We start from the raw sequence: 23,141 nt of genomic DNA on the forward strand, positions 1-23,141 counted from the left end.
TTTCTGAACTTTTATGTCTAAAAATAAATAAGTACAGATCTAAAGTGACATGAGGTAGTGTCATCTTTGAATAATTGGTGTATGTAGTCATATAAATATATTTTTCTTAGCTAAATACAGACCAAAGTAGAAGTTGGCTAGCAATTATTCTCATGTAGTGATCCATGGGTACTTTTATATTTGAAAAAGTTCTGTCAATCACCAAAACTTGGAATTCTAATAAAGACTCAACAAAGGAAAAAGGAAGCCCCCACAGGTTCTCTTAAATATCAAAAAGAGAATTTCGATCTGGGGTTGTGGCTCAATGGTAGAACACTTGCCTTGCATATGTGAGGCACTGGGTTCAATTCTCAGCACCATGTATAAATAAATGAATAAGATAAAGGTCCATCAACAACTAAAAAAATTTTAAAAAGAGAATTTCAATATAATAATAGCAAAAACAAATCAATGACAGCTATGTGCAAAGCATTAAAGCCAAGCAAATTAAATATCTTATTTAACTTGGTGTACATTAGAGAAATTATGACACATAATTTACACATGACAAAACTTAGGTGCAGAGAGGTTAAATAAATAACTTGCCCAAGGTAATAACACAAACATGTTATATTTGCTATGTCTTGGGTAACTTCTTAGATCAAAAGAAATAAGCAAATGTAAAATTCTCAATTTATATGCTAGCTTTAATGATTGATTAAACAACAAATTGAGATGGACTTTTTCCTAAACTTCACTCAGTCTCTTTTCAGCTTTCTTTTGTGTGTGTTCACATCAGTGTTGTCACAGTACAGGCAATCTGGCTTGCTACTTTGCACAGGTGCCACATAGGCTAGTGTACTTAGAATCAAAGTCCCCATTCTTTCATATTACAACAAGAATTCCATGCTTATACATTAACCTGTACATTAGTGAATTCATATTTTACATAGTCCTGTTTTTCTTTTACTCACTAACATAGTAGCATATATAAAATTATAATAAATATACAGTAAATATTATAGAACTATATTTCTATATAGTAACATACTTAATAAAAATGTGTATTTTTCCAAAGAGGATAAAAGCAGCCTCTTTCTCTTACTTTTCTTGAAGTCTCTTCTTCATCAGCTCGGCTTCACTCAATTTTGTATGAGCCTCTTGAAGCTCCTTAAACAGTGATGTCACCTGAAGGTTCAACATTTCCACTTCGCTTCCAACCTATCATACAGGAAATAACAAACATTCACACTTGATTATCACAAGATTAAATGAACTTCTTTGTGAGAAAAGAGTCTGAACCACTGGTATGGAAATAAGACTGACTGGTGAATAAAGTTTTCACAATTACTACCCCAAATATCTTGCATGAAAAGAAATATTTTGGATACAATTCTACTTCCTAATAGAGCATTAATCAATTTGAATGCTCTTCTAATAATGATTTTTTACTACTAAAAAGTAATCTTACATATGGCTCAGTGATCATAGAGATTAGAGAGTATCAAAGCACATCCCTATTTATTGTCTATCAATTCATCTACATATTTCCTAACTAATTTATGTTTCTAGTTTGCACAACATTTTCATTATACAGCCTTTTCCTTGACAGTCCTGTAATTCATAAATGAGTTTTACAATATCTTGGAAGTCTTGATACTTCTGTTACTGATAGTTGAATTTTTTTGTTGTTTTTGTCAACAGAGTGCGGTTACACACTGGTGGTTGCTACATCTGTTTTCTAAATAGTCTCGATTCTTTTGAATACATGGCCAACAGTAGGCATTTGATATATAAATTTTGTTAAATAAGTCCATTAGTTAAAATGGCTATTTTATATAAGTACCTACCACATGGACTACTGTGGCTATCATAACTTCATGGTTTCATTAACTCTTTCTAAATTTAAGACTCTTCAGACTGAAAGATACATCTCTAAGTTACACACAACAGTGAATGTACATACATGGACCTTTCTTATTCCAAGTACTTTGTTCCTACCATTAGAGACATACAACCAAGATCTTTGAATTCCACAATTTTCTGAGTTATATCCTCAAGTAATCTCATTATAAAGTAGATGAAGTTCCTTTTTAATGTAGTGAGCTTTCTCACATAAGGATTTAGGAGACAAGAAGCGATATAGGAGTGGTTTTGTAGAATACTGATTGAAATATATCTCACTATAATTAACACTGAGTGAAGCTCAAACTAGGACAAGAAATATTAGAGAAATAAAAAAAAATTTTTACTATTATTTCTACATTTTTTAAAGCTAATACACATCACAGCCACTGTATTACTCTTTATCCACTGGGTGTGTCAGCAGTCTTGGAATCTTAGTACCCACAGTCTCTGTGTCTTTCTCCTCTTCATTCTCTTTTTCTGTGCTGCCCTCTGTCTGGGTCTCAACTTCAGAACGATCATTTGCTTTCTTTTCAAAATCTGAAATTCTGAAAAATTACAGAATGTTAAAAAGTTACTTTCGGCTCAAAAGGAGTAGCAATTACAGAAGTACTCCAAAGAACACTTCAAAATCTGGGTAAAGAATCAGGGTTTTTCAAAATCTCTACATTCACTGTATTAGCAATAGTTTTGTTTTTCATTCTAAGACTGGCTAGAACTGATGTGATTTAAGATATGAATATATGTAGAAGTGAAACCCAAGAATAACTCATTTTGAATACTGCCTGTTTTCATGTGACTGGACTATCCAAAAATATTTTTAAAATTTCTTGTGTGTGTATACACATGTAGATATGTGTGTGTCTTCCATGAGTGTTTGTCCCACTTATAAGAAACTAACAGAAGGAAAGACTTTTCCTTTAGGATCTATCTGAATTTATAAGTTCCTGAACAGACAGACACAGCACATTTTTACACTGAGTCATAATCATAGGAAAGCCATTCCAGTATAAATGAAAAAAATGGAGATGGGTTAAATATAGGAAGTCGAGTATGTGCATATAATTCTTATCCTACCCCAAATGCTATGAAAATGACTTTCAAAAACCTATGTGACTATAGGAACAAAGAGAAGGTGAAAGCAAATAACAAAATTTAGAAAGCACAGGACTGAGTGGGGACAGGCTCAGCATTCCAGGAAGGTGACCCTGAGCCAATAGTAGGGAGCGCCATTAAGTAACATGATTTATACTATGGAAACTCCAAAAAGGCTGGGGTTAGTGGGTACCTCTGGATGTGGTAAAGGTGGAACCTGTTTAAAAAATGTTGTAAGATAAAAAGTAAAGGATTCTGGACTCAAAAGAGTTAAGCAGAGAGATTGGGCCTTCTATTTAAAAGGGAACAATTTACATAGATACAGCTTAAGGCCTCAGCCTTCTTTACCTACTCATCTCAAGAACACTGGCATCTAGAAAAATGACCTTCAGGCAGGAGGTTAGAAGCATCTTCTCAGGAGAATCTGACTAGGACAAGGGAAAAGATTTTAAGTTTCAGACGTGAGGTTTCCCCAGGAACCTCCCAGCTTATCTCCCTCCAGATGCTCACAACGCTTCAAGTAACTTCTAACTCTTACTTACTCTTAAGTCTCATCAAACAGCCAAGATTTCCAGACAAGATTACCTTAAAATAAAACAAATATTTTCTACTGAAAGTAAAATATGCCAGTGGGAGGTGGGAGTGCTATCCCCAGAGACATAAGGAAATATATCGCAGTCATTGAGAAAGGAACATTAAAAGCAAGGAAGCATGTGCACATGTACACCCACGCATGAGCACTCCCCCAATACAATAGAGATGAAAACTGAAAAAGGAAAATGAGAAAGAGATGCCAAAGATGAGCAAAAGTTAAGAAAATCAGATGATGGGTCCAGGAGATCCAATTCAAAACAAAACAATAGTAGGTTCTAGGAAGGCAAATAAAGGAAAAAGAGACTAGGAAATAATTTTTAACTTGAGATTATTTGTCAAGAAATGAAGGTCAGCCAGGAGTAGTAGGGTACATCTGTAATGTCAGTAGCTCAGGAGACTGAGGCAGGAGGATTATAAGTTCAAGGTCAGCCTCAGAAACTTAGTGAGGCCCTGAGCAATTTAGCAAGACCCTGTCTTAAAATAAGAAATTAAAAGGGCAGGGATGTTGCTCAGTTAAGGTCATGAGTTTGCAGAATGAAAAAGGTGCAAGGTTAAAAAACAGGCTCACACCCAGAGCACATGTGAAATTTCAGAATACTTGAGACAAAGCAAAGAACTTTCAGAGAAGAGGAAAAACAAAAAGTTTTCATACAAAAAGATTAAGGATCAGAGTAGCAATAGATTTCTTAACAGTAAATCTAGAAGCTAGAATACAATGAGGTGACGCTTTCAAAAACTGGAAAAAAAATAATGTCCAATCTAGAATTCTGTATCTAACACAACTATCCATTAAGTATAAAGGTAGAGAGATTTTTTTTGATAAGTAGACCTCAGAAAACATATGCCTCATATTCTCAGTATGGAGATGTAGTGTACACTACTTAGTAAAAGAGTAAGAAAGACACTGGATTAAGGAAATGAGATCCAACACTGGAGAGCAAAGGAATTCCACAGGATGATGCCAAAGGAAGATGTTGAGATGACTACAATACAGCAGGACCCAGAAGTGACCACATGAGACTCTTGGAGAAGATTCTGCAAGAAAAGCACACTACTATGCTATCAGTGTTTTGTAAAGTAATTAAGAGATTTCCTCACTGGAAGAGAGTACATGGGGAAACTCAGTGCTAGGGTTTGAATGTCGCCCTCTGAAACTGAAACTTATGTTGATTAATTGTCATTGGCATTATAACAGTATGGTCATGCATGGATTAAAGCTGCTTCAAGCTCAGGAGTGAGAACCTAATAAAACAATGACAGTAGCTCTCTTTTTCTATTGTGCATGCTTGCTTGCCTTCTTCCATGTTATGACATAGTAAGAAGAACTTCAGCAGAAGCAGCCCCTCTATCTTGAACTTCCCAGTCTCCAGAACCAGAAGCCATATAACTTACATTGTTTAAGATGTAAGCATCTATAGTATTCTGTTACAGCAGCAGAAAACGGACTAAGACTTAAGCAAAAAATAAAGCAGTGTTAGAGATTGAACCTGGGGCCTTGTGCATGCCAGGCAAGTGCTCTACTACTGAGCTCCATCCTCAATCCTTTTTTAAATTTTATTTTGAGATAGTCTCATTAAGTTACTAAGGCTGGCCTTGAACTTGTAATTCTCCTATCTCACCCTCCTGAGTAGATGGGATTACAGGCTTGTGCTACCACAATCAGTAGCAAATTTCCAAAAAGGAATTATATACAGAGGTTAAAAAACGTTTTGTCAAAAGGAAAAGTGGTCATGGCATAGAATATAGCTCACCTGTGAATTGTGTGTGTGTGTGTGTGTTGTGTGTTGTGTGTGCGCGCTAAATAATCATCTAAATAAATTTCAATATAATCAATTTCAGAGGCAGGGAAAGGACAAAATGGAGGGATCCAAAAACATATGTGTGGTGTTGATGATGATGTGTAAGAGAGTTAAATCTTCAACATGCATAGTGGGAGATTAATAGATTATGTACAAAATGTTTTAAAAAATTTAAATAACAATTTAAGCCTAATATATGAAGGTAAATATCAATAAAACCAAGTAAATATGTTGGAAGTGTTTGAGAAGAAGGAAAAAGTATCTGGAATGGCTGGTCAAAGAACTGTTATTTTTCTGTAAGAAGCTTATAGAACAATTTATTATATGAATGTAAAAGTGATTTTTAAATAAGGACTTAGTGATGATAAAAAGTAAAATAACACTGGATTCTGTTAAAGTTTGCCAAACCTAATTGGTGTACAGGAACTGTCTCTGGCTAAGCCCAATAAATGGGTTAAGTACCAGATGATAGGGGGCAAGAGGTTAACCTTTACACCACCACTCACACAGGACACAGGTTTTTGACTTATAATTCAGTTACAACTTAATTTTTATAATTAAATTTACAATTTTTTTTTTTTTTTTTTTGTGGTGCTGGAGATTGAACCATGGCCTTGTACATGCAAGACAAGCACTCTACCAACTGAGCTATATCCCAGCCTCAACCTTTCTTAATTTAAAAAAAAAAAAAAAAATAATAAAAAAAAAATATATATATATATATATATATATATATATATATATATATATATTTATATTTTAGTTGTAGTGGTTGGACACATTACCTTTATTTATTTATTTTTATGTGGTGCTGAGGATTGAACTCAGCACCTCCCATGTGCTAGGCGAGTACTCTACCCCTAAGCCACACACAACCCCAGCCCCTCTTAATTTTTTTAAAGCATTTTTTAACTTTTATTTTATTTATTTATTTTTATGTAGTGCTGAGGATCAAACCCAGTGCCTCACATGTACTAGGCAAGCGCTCTACCACTGTGCCATAACCCCAGCCCCAACTTTCTTAATTTTTTACCTTGAGCTGACTTTTCATTGCCACCTCTTAATTTTCCAGGGCTACATTTCTTATAGAATTTCCTGCTCCTTACTGGCTATCGGAGTATGTTTAGAAACACACATATTACATGAAATATTAATCCTGGCAAAACTGTAGACAAATCTACTATTCACTTTCCCCATAAATCACCTAAAAATTTTTCAGAGTAACTTTTATATATACATTTAGAACAACTGTTTCCTATGATTAATGAAAATGCTTGAAAACTGACTTATTTCAGAAAAAGACATGTTATATATTGCACATGTGTTTTTATCATATCTGTGTATAGTGTGTGAAAATCAAGCCAGGTTGTTCATGTGTCAGTGATTTTGTTCCTTAGTTTCAGACCTACCTTATCTAGGAGGAAATCCTCCTATGCCCACATAGAGAACATTATTCTCAGCAGCTAGTTACTGACTTGTTAGTTGTTAAATATTGAGAGAAAGCTGGTTACAAATCAGAAATTGAGAGTTATTGAGAAAGAGATCTTTACAGGGTGCTCATGTGAGGCATGAGGACTTCATCTCAAAGGCAGGCCTGACTCATTACCTACAATCTGAAGAAATAAATACCTCTAGGCATCTGGTAGAAAGCTATGACTTTTTCGAAAGCAGGTAATATAATTTCGTATGAAAGATCATTATTTATAACTAGCAAGTTCCTAAGTTTATACTTCTACTAATAAGGCCAATCATATTGGCTTAAGGATGAATTGTGTTAAACTTGACTTTTTGGAATGGTATATAGAACTTGAAAAATAAAATATGCCTTTAAAATACAAATATACTGACTACCCATTGCTGTTAAAGTTCTCATTCACAGAACATCTTCTTTTAAAACTCAACTATAATAATAAAAAGAATGCTTTTATTTGTACTACTTACTATGTTTTTGAATTTACTGAAAAGAAAGGATGATTATATTTCCTCATTAGAAGACAATGGAGGTAGTAGGTTCCTAGACATTAACTCTGAACTTTTCTGAATAGTAGTGTGTGGGGTAAAAACTTAGATGCCTCCATGCCCTTTTCACCTTTGAAAAGAGTTGATCACCAAATAAGACACTGGACAAATACTGACATGTCTTTCAGGTTATTTTTTTTTTCATTCTGGAAAAAAAAAAACAACTTATATTTAACATTTAAGAAGAGATCTCCTTATAGTTAAAATTCTAAACTGTTTCAACTGCAAAATACTTTCTTTTTTCCTAAGAGAGGATTGAACCTAGGACCTCTCAACATACTAGGCAACTGCTCTACCACTGAGCTACATCCCCAGCTCTGGAAAGTATTAAAGTGCTGCAGTATAAGATTAAGCCAGACATGGTGATGTATTCCTATAATCCCAGAGACTCAGGAGGCTGAGAAAGGGGGATCAAAAGTTCGAGGCCAGACAGGGCAACTTAGCCAGACCCTGTCTCAAAATTAAAAAATTAAAAAAGGGCTGGGGATGGAGCCCAGTGGTAAAGTACCGCTGGGTTCAATCCCCAGTACCACAAAGACAAAACAAAACAAAAAAGCAACGGATAATGTCTGAGAGAATTAATTATGCCATAGTATATTATGATTAAATGTTCCAGTCACAAGAACCCTAAAACTATTTATAACCTCCCCTGTATCTTATACTATATACTTTGTATTCTAAAAAGTATATTTATAAACAGAAATTACTGACTTAAAAATGCATAAGACACATAAATGTACCCCTGAAACCAGTCTAAATGATTTTGTTTACAACAGCATTATGTTATAGCTATTTCCATATAAAAAGATTCATTGGATATTTTTTAAAGTGTATGTATCCAGAGGAGGAGGTACCAATTCTCAATTCATTCTATGAAGTCAATATTAACCGAGACCAAAACTAGACAAAGATATCTCAAGAAAACTATGAATTATTATCCCTTATATATTTAAGTCCTCAACAATATACTAGCAAACTGAACCCAGCAACATATAAAAAGGATTATATATCATGACAAACTGGTAATACAAAGTTGGTCTAACCTGAAAATCAATTAATATGATATACTATATATAAAGGTTTTTCTAAAACCATATGATCAACTCCATATACACATAAAAAGCATTTGAAAAAATCCAAACCCCTTTCATGATAAAAATTACAACAAACTAGAAATAGAAAGGAACTTCTCAACCTGATAAAGGCATCTATGAAATACCCACAGCTAACATTATATTTAATGGTAGAAGATTGAAAGCTTGGAGTTGAGTACTTGCTGAGCATGCAACAGGCCCTGGGTTCAATCCCCAGTACCACTCTCTTCTACCAACACACACACACACACACACACACACACACACTGAAAGTTTTTCCCTGAAGGTTAGGAACAAGACAAGGATGCTACATTTCTAGTTAATACCACATTACAAGTTCTAGCCAGGGCAGTCAGGCAGAAAAAGAAATAAAAGGCATTCAGATTAGAAAGGAAGAAGCAAAACTATCTCTATATGCTAATGATACAGTCTGATTCTGTAATAAAAAAAATCCTGAGGATTCCACTAAAAAATTAGCACTTAATAAATGACTTTAGTAAGGCTATTGGACATAATATCCACATACAAAAATTGTTTGGTTGTATTTCTATGTAATGCCAATGAGAAAGCCAAAAAATAAGAAAACTATTCCATTTACAGTAACATCAAAAAGACTAAAATATTTGGGAATAAATTTTGCAAAAAAAAAAAAAAAAAAGGCAGGATGTGTTGAAAAGTACAAAACAGGACTTGCCTAGCATGTGCAAGGCCCTAGATTCAATCACCAGCACTGCAAAAACAAACAACTTCCCCAAAACAAACAAAACCCCAAACCAAAAATCCCTGAACTATTAAAAATACAAAACATTGGGCTGGGGATGTGGCTCAAGCGGTAGCGCGCTCGCCTGGCATGCGTGTGGCCCGAGTTCGATCCTCAGCACCACATACAAACAAAGATGTTGTGTCCACCGAAAACTAAAAAATAAATATTAAAAAATTCTCTCTCTCTCTCTCTCTTTCTCTCTCTCTCTCTCTCTTTCTCTCTCTCTCTCTCTAAAAAAAAAAAAATTAAAAAACATAAAAAATAAAAAAAAATACAAAACATTATTGGAAGACATTAAAGAAGATACAAATAAATGGAAAAGCATCCCATGCTCATAAGTCAGGATATTGTTAAATGATAATACAGCGCAAACTGATATATAGATGCAATGTAAACCCTAAAAAAAAATCAAGACTGTATGCCTGCATAAGGACAGGACAAATATATAGATCAACGAAACAGAACCAAGAGCATAATGAAATTAGCCTTCTAATCACTCCATACATAATAATGAACTCAGAATGGACCACAGACTTAAATGTAAAGTTAAAACAATAAAAATCTTCAGAACACAGAGTAAAGCTTTGTGATACTGGGTTAGACAATGATTTCTGAGATACCGTACTAAAAGAATAGATGACAAAATTAAAAGAGAGAAATCACATCAATATAATTTTTTTTCTTGCACTGCAAATAATATCATCAAGAAAGTGAAGGGTTGAGAATGTGCTATAGTGGTAGAATATTTGCCTAGCATGAGCTGAGTTCAATCCTCAGTAGCTCAGTAACATGAAGGAAAAAAAAAATGGAAAGGGAAAGGGAAGGATAAAAACAACCTACAGAATGAGAGAAAATATTTGCAAATCATACTTTTAATAAATAACTAGTCTATTTGAATAGCTATTTCTCCTAAGAAAATTAAACATGAAAAGATTCTCACTACGGAATTAGAAATCAAAACTACAATGAGATGCCAATTCACATCTACTAAGATGGCTAAAATAAAAATGGTAGACAAGTGTTGATATGGATGTGAAGAAAGTGGAATACACATATACTGCCAGTGGTAATACACAATGGTACAGCCTCTTTGGAAAATGATTTGGTAGTTCCTCAAATATTAAACAGACTAGTAATTCCATTCTCTAGGTATACACCACAGAGAATTAAAAACATGTCCAAGCAAACACTTATATCTATATGTTCATAGAAGCATTCACAATCAACAAATGTTCATCAAGTGGTAAATGGGAAAATGTCACATATCCAATGTAGAATATTATTCAGCAGTGTTATGGTTTGGATGTGAGGTATCCCCCAAAAGCTCATGTGTGAGACAATGCAAGAAGGTTAAGAGGAGAAATGATTGGGTTATGAGGGCCTTAACCCAATCAGAGAATTAATCCCCTGATGGGGGATCAACTGAATGGTAACTGAAGGTGGGTAGGGTATAGCTGGAGGAGGTGGGCATTGAGGTGTTGCTTTGGGGTATATATTTTGTATCTGACAAGTGCAGTCTCCCTCCCTGGTTTCTGATCATCATATGAACCTCATCTCCACCATACTCTTACACCATGCCTCATCTGGAGCCCCAAGGAATGGAGCTGGCCTTCTGTAGACTGAGACCTCTGAAACCATGAACCCCTAAATAAACTTTTCCTCTTCTAAAATTGTTCTTGTCAGGTCTTTTATTCACAGTGGTGAAAAAGCTAAGTAAAACAAGCAACAATAAGGAATTAAGTACTGATATATGGTACATTGTATATATATGAACCTTAAAAATACTATGCTAACTGGGCATGATATTGCACACCTGTAATCCCAGCTACTTAGGAGCCAAGGCAGGAGGATCATCCTGTCTGGGCAATTTAGCAAGATTCTTTCTCCAAAAATAAACAAACAAACAAACAAACAAATAAATAATAATTGGAGGCTGGGATATAGTGCACTAGTAGCATATGTGAGACATGTGAGGCTCTGAATCAACCCCCAGTACTAGGAAAAAAAATCACTATGATAAGTCAAAGAAGCCAGTCATAAGAGTCATAAAAGATCACATATTTTGTGATTCCATTTATATGAAATGCCCAGAATTGGCAAATGTATAGAGACAGAAAGAAGATTACTGGGAGGCATGGGTAGTATAGACACACTAATGGGATTTGGATTTCTTGTATGGTATGAGGGAAAAAATATTCTAAAATTATATTGTGGCAATGATTGCAACCCTAATACAGAATATTGCACAATATTGTGAAAATATTGAAATGTAAATTTTAAATGGAAGAACTGTGTGGTATCTTAGTTATATTTTAATAAAGTTATTAAAAAACAGTGTATACACATTTCAGGTCAAGCTATCTCATACCTTTCTTTGGCTTCTTTGAGAGCAATTTCAAGTCTCTCCACCTTCTGGTTTCCTTCCCTTAGGCAAAGTAGGAGCTGGCTCACAGTTAATTCTTCAAATTCCAAATAATTCTTGGCATCTTTGGCAGATTTGCTCCTATATTGATACCACCACCACATTCAGTATAAAGGTTAAAAGGTTTTTTTAAATCAAAAAATGAAAACCAACACTTAGAGTAGCCCAATATAACTAAGACCAGCTTAAACAAACTGTTTTCCAGAACATTCTCCAATTAATTCTCATCTACTGACAGATGCATGGTCCCAAGACCCATATTGCTATGCTCCTCCTTACTTTCTGGGGAAAGTGTAGAGACTGACAGTGAGACTCCAGAGAAGATAGCCTTAAAGTATAACTTGCTGTTTCTGAATGGTCACTGTGTAAGTAAGACCCCAAAACTCGCTTTCCAGAGATCTAGTCTCAAAGAGGACTCTGCCAAACAAACTACACTGGCCTTTCTCCAACTTGAGAAAGTCAATTTTACAAGTCAAGAAAACATTTTTTTTCTTTTTGTTTCAAGTAATCAAAGACAAATATAGCCAATGTTGTCAAATATTTTTCTTGACTTCAAAATATGATTGAATAGAGACATTTTAATGACAAACAAAACCATGGCTACCACTCTAAAAACATTCAGGGACTATGATGATGCCTATGGCAGGCACTATTTCAGTAAACTACTGGAGCTCACAAATCTAATAAAGAAATTGAATTCCATTACTAGGACTCCAAAGCTCAAACTCTAAATCTAGAAATCAATCTCAAACTCCTTCTGATTATCATAAATAACATAGAGTTGTTGTTATTTTTTTTTAAATAGCACGGTGGCTTAAAAGAAGAACTGATCTTTGCATGTGGTATGAATGAGGAGGAAGTGGCTTGAAATTGTCAAACAATTTTCTTCCTTCCTTATACTTCCAGGAAAGTCTTCTGATATTAAAAATAGCAACTTGGGGGAAAAGTTTTAAGAATTTTTAACCTAAAAAGAGAATAATATTCACTTATGCCAACAGCCATGTTTGATGAAAGAATATTGTCTAATATTTTCTCTCTGATACAAAAGTTTGGAAACATGATTGGATTTTTTTCACCTTTTATAAGTCATTATCTATGTACATTCATCAAGTTATAGAAAAAAAGGTTTTAAAAGTCTATGAGGCAATCTGGGGATGTAGCTCAGTAGTACAGTACTTGCCTAGCATGTGTGAGACCTTTGGTTCAATTCCCAGTACAACAACAACAACAACAACAAAAACAATCTATGCAGTGCTAGACACAGTGGCTGTAATCCCAGCTACCTGGAAAGCTGAGGAGGATTGCAAGTTTGAGGCCATCCTCAATTTAGCAAGAACCTGTTGCCCTTTCATTATTTAAGATGTCTGTTTCCCAGTATCTACTTGGTTCAGGTAAACTTGAGACTCCACAGATAAGACACCTGGGCACTTTCAAGAAACTCCTACAATGATTGCTAGCACTAACAATAATCGTTAGAGAGGATCACCAGCACTGGTCACTCTGGCTTATAACTAGGGATGAACAGGGAGATGAAAGTGATACATCTCATTTATGGAAGCTGGGCAGCCTGGTCCAAGTCACACAGCACTGGTAAACAAATTAGCAAACATGGGTCTTTGGGAAGCAATATCTTCTTTTGATGGAGGGCAGGACTCTTTTCACTTCTTACCTGATGGAGATGAAACACCTACAACAGAGTAGTCTGCATTAGTCAGCCTAAAAAAGGCACCAAACATTGTTTTTATTCTCCGCCAGTTTGGGCTACAACATTAAATAGCATTCAAACTGAATATTAATGAAAGGTCCTACTATAAATCAATAAAAAGTTACTTCTCCAGCCCATCATGTTTGACCTCCAGTGACAGACTCAAAGGGACAAGACTGCCCCATCTTTCTGCCTGACAGTTCTAGTCTTTCATCACATACATGTCAATGGAGTCTGTTCTTGTAGGCTCAAGACTATTCTTGATTTCTTTTAATGTTCCATCTGCTTCTCCTTCCTGTAAAAGCAGAAATGAAAGGGATTTAACACAATATATCTACAAGACAAATTGTTTGTCAAAAGAAAAGAAAAAGGGAAAAGATCAAGAATTTTGATGATACAACCCAGGAAACTACGCAACATTTGAATGTGAAATGATTAAATTAGGTCACTCAAGTGGAATGGAAATTTACTCTTCCCTCAGCCTGCACACTCTGTCAGGATTATAAATATCTAGGCCAAGGCGTAAAGGTCAGACTCTTCTCATTGAACACACTCACCCAGACTCCATAAACATAAGCTTATCTCCTATCTTCTTGGCAGTTCCCTTTTTCCCTAGGTTAAGACCACACAGCTAACAATCCCACATATCTTTCTTGTGCAGCCCTTTAAAACGTAAAATACTAGAACTCTGTGAATCAAAGTTGACAAAGAGGCAATTTTCTTTGGATGAGGCTTACCATCTTTTTTTTTTTTTTTTTTTTTTGCCAAATTAGGGCTTGTTAGAAATTTGCATGCACCATAGGCCATTTAGGGATGTTAAGTAAGACTAAAGCAGTATTTGCAAGGCAGTTATATTCAAATAAACTAATAGGGAAATCTTCAAAAATTATAACAGATATTGTAGATATACTTCCTAAATCTTTTTTTTTTTTTTTGATATCACACTGAGCCACACATCCAAGCCCTTTTAATTTTTCTATTTTGAGACAAGTTCTCATGAAGTTGCTTATAGCCTCACTAAGTTGCTGAGGCTGGTTTCAAACCTGCAATCCTCCTGCCTCAGCCTCCTGAGCTGCACTTTCTAAATCTTGTGCAGTATTTTCAAGTTCACAGCAGTGAGACAAGCACAACTGTCACTTATCTGTGAGGCAGAAGATGATGTTAACTGTAAGAGAACAAGCCTAATTTGGAGAAGTCCGATATACTCTTTGGGCTTCCTGAATTTTATCAGTTATTTGCAGAAGGTTAAAGCTCTTTGATCAAATTTCTGCTTCAGTAGTCTTCCAGGAGGGACACTCTGATAAAGGAGCCTTTTCAAACCTAAATTTCTCCTGATTTTGGCATGGATAGTAAGGTCACTAAGAGCCATTTTCCAACTCTGTTAATCTTTAGTGTGGTAAGTGAATAAGGAAGACCCACAGTAATATTCCAGAATAACTAACAGTTCAGGTGTTTTTCAAGTTGATCCCCACTACCCCTGACTGATCTATAAAGTCCATTTCCTTTTTCAGGGCACAATTTATCTCTTTTCCTATATCAGATCTGCACTTTGACAAAGCTCAAATGACCCTCCTATATTACAGAGGATTTTATCCTTGTGTGTTTTTCTCCTTCACTGTCCAATCTTTTGTAGTGTCATTGAAGGAGAGGCCCCTACATGATCTACATACCCATTCTGCTCTTTAACAGGACTATGTGTATATCCAGAAACAGTCGTAACAGACACTTCACAAGAGTTTAGGGATCAATATACACCACCTTGCTTAGCTCACTTCATTTTGGGTTGACAGGAATTTGACTTTGACAGCACTGGATTCAAACTCAGTTCTCATATACCCCTCAACCTGTAACAGTGGTCCACTTTATGCTTTGAGTATAATTCTTACTGCTCTGCCACTGCAACTTATTTTTTTAAATGGACATGTTTCTTTCTCCTTCTCTCTCCTGGCTCCTCCCTAATCTCAGGGGAAACAGGATTACCTTTCTTCCCCATCCTAGGCAGAGTACACATTCACCATAGGAATGAAGTAATCCAGACTTTGGGGATGGTACCAGAAGTTCTCAGAAAGGTCTTATCTCCCAAATGAACAAGTGAATTACAACTCCAGAGAACACACAGAATATAGCCTTTGAGTCACCTCTTTAAAAGCCCCCTGTTCTTGCTGATGGGCAGAGTCATGGCCATTGGGACAGGAGTCCCCTGTGTTTCTCTTTTGCTAGCAAAGCAATAAATCTTCTTTTTTCCTTTTTCTCAAAATCCTGTCCTTGTTATTGGATTGGCTTTGTGGACAATGACCAAGATTTTGGCCACAAATCTACCACCAGAACAGCTCTTCCCTCTCTTCTCATTTTTAATTTCCATGGTTCCTCATAAGATTTTGAAAAGAGAAACCCACAACTAAAAAGTATTTAAAAACCATTTGTTACTACATTTGATCACAATTCTGCTCATCTAAGTGAAATGGTCTTACAGCTTTGAGACCTGATTTAAAAAAATGACCAGAAAGTTCATACATGTTTTTTGTTTTTGAGTTGTTTTTAGGTCAGTCACAAAACATCCAATTTGCCAGGACAAGTTGGGGAAAATGTTTATATCTTTTGTCATAAAAGGTAATTTATGTTTTTCATTTTAGCTAGGAAACCCTTGCAAGCATTGTACTTAAAAAAAATGGGAGCCAATTTATCATTGCTACACTGAAATTTCCTCATTATTTCACTTCCATCGTTGGCAAAAAATTGTGGTAATTGTTTCCTCTGTCTAGATGAGGCTTTATAGTTTGCTTAAAACAAGACCAAAAACAAAACTCTTACAGCCATTTTGATTTCAACAAAGGAGTCTTCTGAGGAGCCGCTGGCAGTCAGCTTGAGCTGTAATTCAGACACGATGCCCAGCAGGTCTGCCTTTTCAGCCTGAAGGCGTGCCACTTGGGTCTTCAGCTGTTCCACTTCCTGCTCTGCTACCACCTTGGGAACCCTAGAGTCACCAGTGGGGTCCTGGAAATGACAAGGAGAATAGCACATAAGGAAATCAAACCAAAGGCCTACCCATCAAACTTGATTGTCCTCACACTCATGGACAAGGCTGTTTTCAATATCTTTGTCCCCTGGTTTAAATAGAAAACCCAGCTTTTACTTGACATGTATTTTAACAGAACATTTAAGGTGGAAATTTTTACTGTGTGTGCGTTTCTGGGTATTGAACCCAGTGACTCTCTACCACTGCATTACATCCCTAGTCCTTTTTATTTTTTATTTTGAGACAGATAAGTTGCATAGGCTGCCCTCAAACTTGAGATCTTCATGCCTCAGTCTCCGGAGTAGCTAGGATTCATATGACACAATGCCCAGCATTTTACATTATTTGTGTTGTACTCAAATAACAGAAATTTAAAATGACTTCATGACAAGAAAGTAAGTCTTCAATAGCACATTGGAATATGGATATTATGAAAAGAACCAACCAGATTTTGGCAATGGTGATTTAGGCCAAAACTCTAGAAAACAAGAAGAAAAAGCTGTGCTAACTCAAACTCCTACCTTTTTTCCTCCCTAGAAATGTCCACTTATCCCCGCTCTCCTTATACTCATGATATCTAATTAGAAGCCAAAGCACCAAGGATATTACTTGGTCCCGTGACAGCAAAACCCAAATCCTCCCAATATGTAAGCTGGTGGGTACAATATTCTATGTTGGTGTTTGAAAGTTGGTAAAAATAAATCTGTTGAGAAATAGGAAATTTAAAATTCAGAGATTGGTACCAAAAGCAAAATAAATAAATAAATAAATTTTAGCCTATAAAAACTAATATCCCACTAGTGCCTACTATGCATTGTGTTCACCCTGTTGCAATGACTGCATATGTCAACGTCACAGGAGAAAGACCCTTTTCAGGTGTGGCATTTTCACTTGGGAATAGGCAGAACAGATCTTGTCTATACTCTGCCCATCACTGGAGGTATATGGCCTTTAACAGAATCCCTGAAATTCCTGGCCTCAGTTCTTTTAGGTTAGAAAGGAAAATGTGACACCACACATAGTTGGTTCTCTCCCTAAGAAACCTCCATGGTTCTATGTGCATGACAACATGCTTCATTTAGTTCCCTTTCCAAATTAGGAGTATAGATGCTTGAGAGCACCAGAAAATTTCAGCATTCCCTGCATCTTAATAGTACAGTGAAAAATAACAAATATTTGAGACCAGCCTTTAAAGAAAAATCTTAATTTTCAGAAACTGTTAGCCTAATTAAGTATTATCAACATGATCTCTAAACAAATAATTTAAATGAGTGATCCCTAACTTGTAGTCAGCATTGTCTGAAAATTTCCTCTCTTAACCTCTCTAAAAGATTTCCCAAGAAACAAAGAACAGGCCCAAAGGTTCAGAGTGGAACTTTAGCAGTATGAGAAAGACACGTGGCTGGACCACGAACCAGTTACTGACTTGTAACCCGACGGGCCTCCCGCTGCCCAGGTGATGCTCTGCCTTCAGCTGGAGCAGTGCCGTGCTGGGAACTACCACACATTCAAAGGAAAGCAGCTCAAAGAACCCCAAGAAGTAAGTTCCAAGGAAAGGTCAGAAGCTGTGCAGTCTCTCTCAGCAATGACTCACACAAAAGAAACAAAGGTGAAGAATGAAACAGGAAAAGGATAGGTACTACCTCACCTAGAACCAGGAACGATTCCTTTTTAGGAATCATTGTGTGTGCCCTCTTGACCTCTCTAAGGACATTTTGTAGAAAGCATTTTTATACACTTTGGTATAAGGAGAGAAAATAGAGTTTTAAACAAGTGTTTGAGGATCAAGGATAAAAAACTGACATTAGAATCTCAGATTATTAGTCTAAATTTTCTTTTTCACAATTCCCTTAATTGTACTCAGGAAATAATAAATCCAATTATTTTTCCATGAAACTCCTTATAAGATAATCCTTCAAATTTCCCTTCATTTAGTACTGAAATCCTTTCCTTTGCTTCCTGGATTAGCGCTCCTATGGTTTAGCTCTGATCTCTATTCCAACTCCATTCTTTGTTGCTCTCTTTCATCACTTTGAGCCCTTACCACTGACCTTCATGTGACACAATTTGTCTTTTCATGTATTTGTACAATCTTTCCTCCCACTGTCCTGAAAATGTGCCTAAGTTAATATGCAAACTTAGAATCCTAGAAGGATTCTATCTATTGACCCTGCATAGCCATTTGTACAATTAAGGTAGAAAACATTCCCTTGGAGAAAATTTTAATGCATAATTCAGTGAAATCAGACAGAACCACTAGTGCCTGGCCTCACCCTGAGGATCAGAAGGTAGACCTCCAAGGGAGATCTCTATTCATCCTCATGTGGAGTTTGTGTCCTCTGATTACCTGCCTTGAAACAGCTATCCAAAGCTTCAGTTTCTGATTTTAACTTCTTCCAATTCTGGAGCTTTCTAGGAAAACCCATAGGCAGATAGCTCAAAAAGATAAACTGCTTCTGGAAGCTGCCATCTTGGCTTCAGGGTAATAGGCCTCAGCTGGCTAAAGCCAATAGTCAGCTCACATTCCAAAATCCAAGGAAGCAATACAATTTAAGATATTTTCTTCTTGAGATTAGAAAATCATTCATATATCTTAGGCGATCATTTCTTCAGAGAATTTTACCTCAACAATATTTAGCTAATGAGAAATTCCCCCCACAAAGAAACAACTTCATGCACTTTTGAATAGTAAGACAAGTTGACGGATCAGGCATGATAAATCTTACCAACAATACAAATATAAATTTATTCAAGCAGAATATTCATCATTCCATGAGCAGGATGATGAGTAAGATCACTGATATGAACTGTAGTATTTTTGTAATCAACTTTTCATGTTTTGGATTATTCATCCCCCTTTTCAATTACTTTTAATTTTCTTTCTATTCCTTACCCATTCAAGAAAATAGAGATCAACAAAGTTCAAGGTAAAAAGTCTCAAGAAAAAAATCACTCATAGCTAGAATACATCCTCCCTAATACAACCAAGTACTTCATTTTCCAAAGGGTTAAGTGCCAGGTTGGAAGAAAATGAATAGCAGATGTCCACCCAAATGAACAATAACCAGTGACCCTTGGTATATTGGCAGGGACTTCCAATGTGTCCTGGTTTGTTTTTCACTAACACCTTTGACATCTACTCTCTAGTATGAATACATTTCCCAGGTTACTTGGGTGATATGTCTCTTTCTCTTTAACCATGGCAACTCTATAGCCAGCCTCTCATCACAACGTGGCATTTGACAAGTCATTTTTCAAAAGGAAATGTAAAGTGAATTATCTCCATTTTAGATTGAGAGAAAGGACAAAGTCAATAAGTAAAAATACTGAGTAATAGATGTTTTAAATGTAATTTTTATCAGAGACATAATCTAAAAGCCAACAATTGGATGATTCAAAGCAGAGGTCCACTGCATCGCTATAATGAATATGAAACGCTGATTTATCGCCTCAGTATTCTTTGGACTACAGTCAACATGATTAAAGCCTTACAAATTTCTTTTCCCCAGCAGAGATTATACAGGCTTAAGACTGCAATCAAGGGCTGGGGTTGTGGCTCAGTGGTAGAGCGCTTACCTAGCTAGCATGTGTGAGGCACTGAGTTTGATTATCAGTATCACATATAAATTAATAAATAAATGTCCATCAACAACTAAGAACATATTAAAAAAAACTGCAATTAATTTTTTTTCACCAAAACACTTTATACTAAAACTTGTCCAGCTTGAATCATGACAGGTTTTCACCTAGGAGTCTAGACAAGTAAGATTCTATTGAAAATACTAAGAAATAACATCATAATTTATCAGTCTTCTCACCTCAAGTGATCTTTCTGATTTCCCTTTTAGTTTTCCAAGTTCTTCCTTCAATTTTTCATTTTCATGACTCAAGGCCATCAGGCGCTCTTTGGCTTCTTTGCTTTGTATCTCAAAAAACTGGCGTTCTTCCTTCTGTTTCTCTGTCCAGGCTGAGAGTTCCTCAAATCGCCCTTTCATAGCTTGATTATTTAGCTTCATGGCTTCTGTATGGAGGTCAGAATGAGGAAGTCACACACACCAGGAGAATGGACCAAATAGGCCCACAGCCCACTTCGCCACTTGGCTCTGGATCTAAACAGGCCAGCCTTGGCCTGGGCCCAAGGATCAGCAGGAGAAAAGACTATATCCGGGTGAGTGGTTTTTGCTTTCAGACAGGACTAGTGGGTCTAACATTTCTAGTCCTCAAAGTATCAAGAAAAAAAAAATTGATCTGGATACCTCCACTATAGCCCAGATTCCCATTTCTAACTAGGAGACTAAGAAAGGTCCTATCACTCTGTGATGAGAACACCCATTCTGCCAAAAGCCATAGTTTGACATATCAGAATGTTTCCTATGAATAGGTAATATTTAGGACTAAGTCTGTATTCAAAGCAGCCTTCCTTTCTTTTCCTCCTTAATAGACTAAATATCACTATTCTATTCCCCTGAGAGAATATTTTTTCTCTTTTTTTGCAGTGCTGAGGATCCATCCCAGGGCCTTACACATGATAGGCAAGCATTCTGCTCTGAGCAACATCACCAGTCCCCTGACAGAATATGTTTTATTCTTACGTTATCAAGAGGTAAAAAACAGAAAGCATTTTAACTCTACCAAAAGCCATCTGGGCTCAAGAGGAGGTTTGTTACAAAGGAATTATGTTTCATAAAGGCCCCAGGTGAGTGGAGAACACATGCAGGGTGGCTGCTCACCTTTCAGCTGGTGGTTCTCAACCAGGAGCTCCTTCATCTGCTGCAGCAGCTCCTCTGGGGTGAATGTATCCAGGCTGGGGTGAGCCAGAATGGGGGGTCCATTTCCTGTGGTCTCAATGGGACTGTCCCCCTTTTCAGTCAGGCAGCTGAGAGGTTGGTGGGACATGGCAGAAGTTCCTATGGAAAAGCCACAACCTAAAAATCTAGCCATGCCCCCCTCCACCAGGGGTGTCCTTGAGTCTCACAGATCCATTAATAATTACTAATATTTATTTCCAAAGTTGCCAACTTTCTCCACTTGCATTTTGAACTTTTTAAATTCTTTTTCTGTTTTAAACAAAAAGGCATATCCCAGTTTCAGAGAAACATGCATGTGTGTATATATGAGTGTACAAAGGGGTACAGTAAGAAAGACTGGAAAATGAGAAGGAAGGGTATGTGTAGACATGTGCAAAGCATAATTAAATAAATTTTCCAATGCAAATCTTTAAGTTCAAATCTCCTTACTTTGAGTGAATTGTATGATATGTGAATTATATCTCAGTAAAACTGTTAATTTCCATATATTTACTTCTCAAATTTTTGGTTAAAAGGAAGGGGAGAGTTAACATTTTTTTCAATGCTTAATTTGTGCTAAAACACCACCCAAACCTGTCATTGCCCTATATTCTTCATTAAAAGTCACCCGGGTAGCTATTTTACTATGAAGAAGCTGAGTTCACAGAGGTATACAGCTTGTTCATGGCCAAGAAGTGGCACAAACAAGTATCAAAAGATGATTTCCACACCCACCCAATCATACAATAAAGGTGCTACTAAATACATGGCCTTCAATATCATATTTTTCAAAGCATATACCAAAAAAATTTAAGTCATCTTGCTATTTTGTATTCTGAAAATATTTCTTCACATAACACTTTATTTTGTAAATGGGTCAATGTGGACTTAAAAATACAAGATAACAGTACATACCAACTCTATTTCTTTATTATGTACCACCCAGAGAAACAGGGACATCATTCCATGACTGGCTATATGCTCTGTGAAAAATCTTTTATCTTCACACTTTTTTTTTCATCAAGAACTGATGTGGATGGGTTATAAAGCTATACAAAAGCCACTGACACCAAAGAAGGCCCTAGGATGAAGAAGTGTGCAAGCCCATTTTTAATGGGAGAAAGGCATTGCTCTAAGACCCATCAGCTCCTCATGATTACAGAGCCTGTGTGGCCCCTTTGAATTGTGCATGAAATCAGTCACTGCAAGACAGAGGCAAGAGAACTGCCTTCTAACATATAACAAGAGGCAAGGGTTTCAGCCCTCTGTCTGTTCTTTGGAAATGAGAGGATGGCACTCTGCTTTTGGTTGTGAAGAACTTGTAGGCAATCAGAGACAATGCTACCACCAATAGAAACAGCAGGTCCTGCGGAGCCACTAAGCCATGCGATTTCTACCTAAAGCAGTCAGCACAAAGGAATGCATACTCATGAACTAGTCATGAGAATGGCTACTTTATGAATGGAAAACACTGATAAAGCATTTTACTCAATTCTGAACCTCTTACATTTATGTCTTACACAAGTAAATTGATCTAGAAAAAAGGTATCATGGTAAAATGTTCCATCATTTAGCATTAAGGAGCTAAAGCAGACTGCTCTTCTCCCCCAGCAAAAAAAGAAAAAAAAAAAAAAAAAGAAAAGAAAAAGAAATAAACTGCTAATGTCTATGACTTTCATGAATTTTCTGTACAGAATGATCTTGGTGCCAACATTTCATTAAAATGAGGGTTTCCTTTTTTTTTTTTAATGGGGTTTTCTGATAACAGTTTTCATACCTATTTTGCAGAGGAATAATGAAGTTCTAGGTAATAGGCCTAAATGTGTAATGCATCAGCCAATATAAAATTTCCTTAGGTATTCATCAATTACATTATAGTTTGCAAGGGTGCATATCTCTCTCTCTCACACACACACACACATTTTTTTTCTCTTAGTACTAGGGATCAACTCCAAGGCCTTGT

General features: G+C 36.2%; 1 protein-coding gene across 3 annotated transcripts in view; it reads right to left on the reverse strand.

The window, feature by feature from the left end:
- Positions 1-23,141, reverse strand: part of Optn (optineurin) — a 38,838-nt gene that overhangs the window by 10,754 nt on the left and 4,943 nt on the right. For 2 of the 3 annotated variants that reach the window (XM_027928591.3, XM_027928593.3), the window contains exons 2-8: positions 21,122-21,298; positions 20,210-20,412; positions 16,187-16,369; positions 13,597-13,670; positions 11,617-11,751; positions 2,330-2,432; positions 1,085-1,200 (exon numbers count right to left, since the gene is read on the reverse strand). In XM_027928591.3, the coding sequence (XP_027784392.1) occupies positions 1,085-1,200; positions 2,330-2,432; positions 11,617-11,751; positions 13,597-13,670; positions 16,187-16,369; positions 20,210-20,412; positions 21,122-21,287 (980 nt within the window). In that variant the 5' untranslated portion in view covers positions 21,288-21,298. The remainder of the gene's footprint in view (positions 1-1,084; positions 1,201-2,329; positions 2,433-11,616; positions 11,752-13,596; positions 13,671-16,186; positions 16,370-20,209; positions 20,413-21,121; positions 21,299-23,141) is intronic. The other variant, XM_027928592.3, reaches the window with a different exon arrangement.

This window comes from Marmota flaviventris, chromosome 12 (genome assembly GCF_047511675.1).
Source record: "Marmota flaviventris isolate mMarFla1 chromosome 12, mMarFla1.hap1, whole genome shotgun sequence".
NCBI classification, from domain to species: domain Eukaryota; kingdom Metazoa; phylum Chordata; class Mammalia; order Rodentia; family Sciuridae; genus Marmota; species Marmota flaviventris.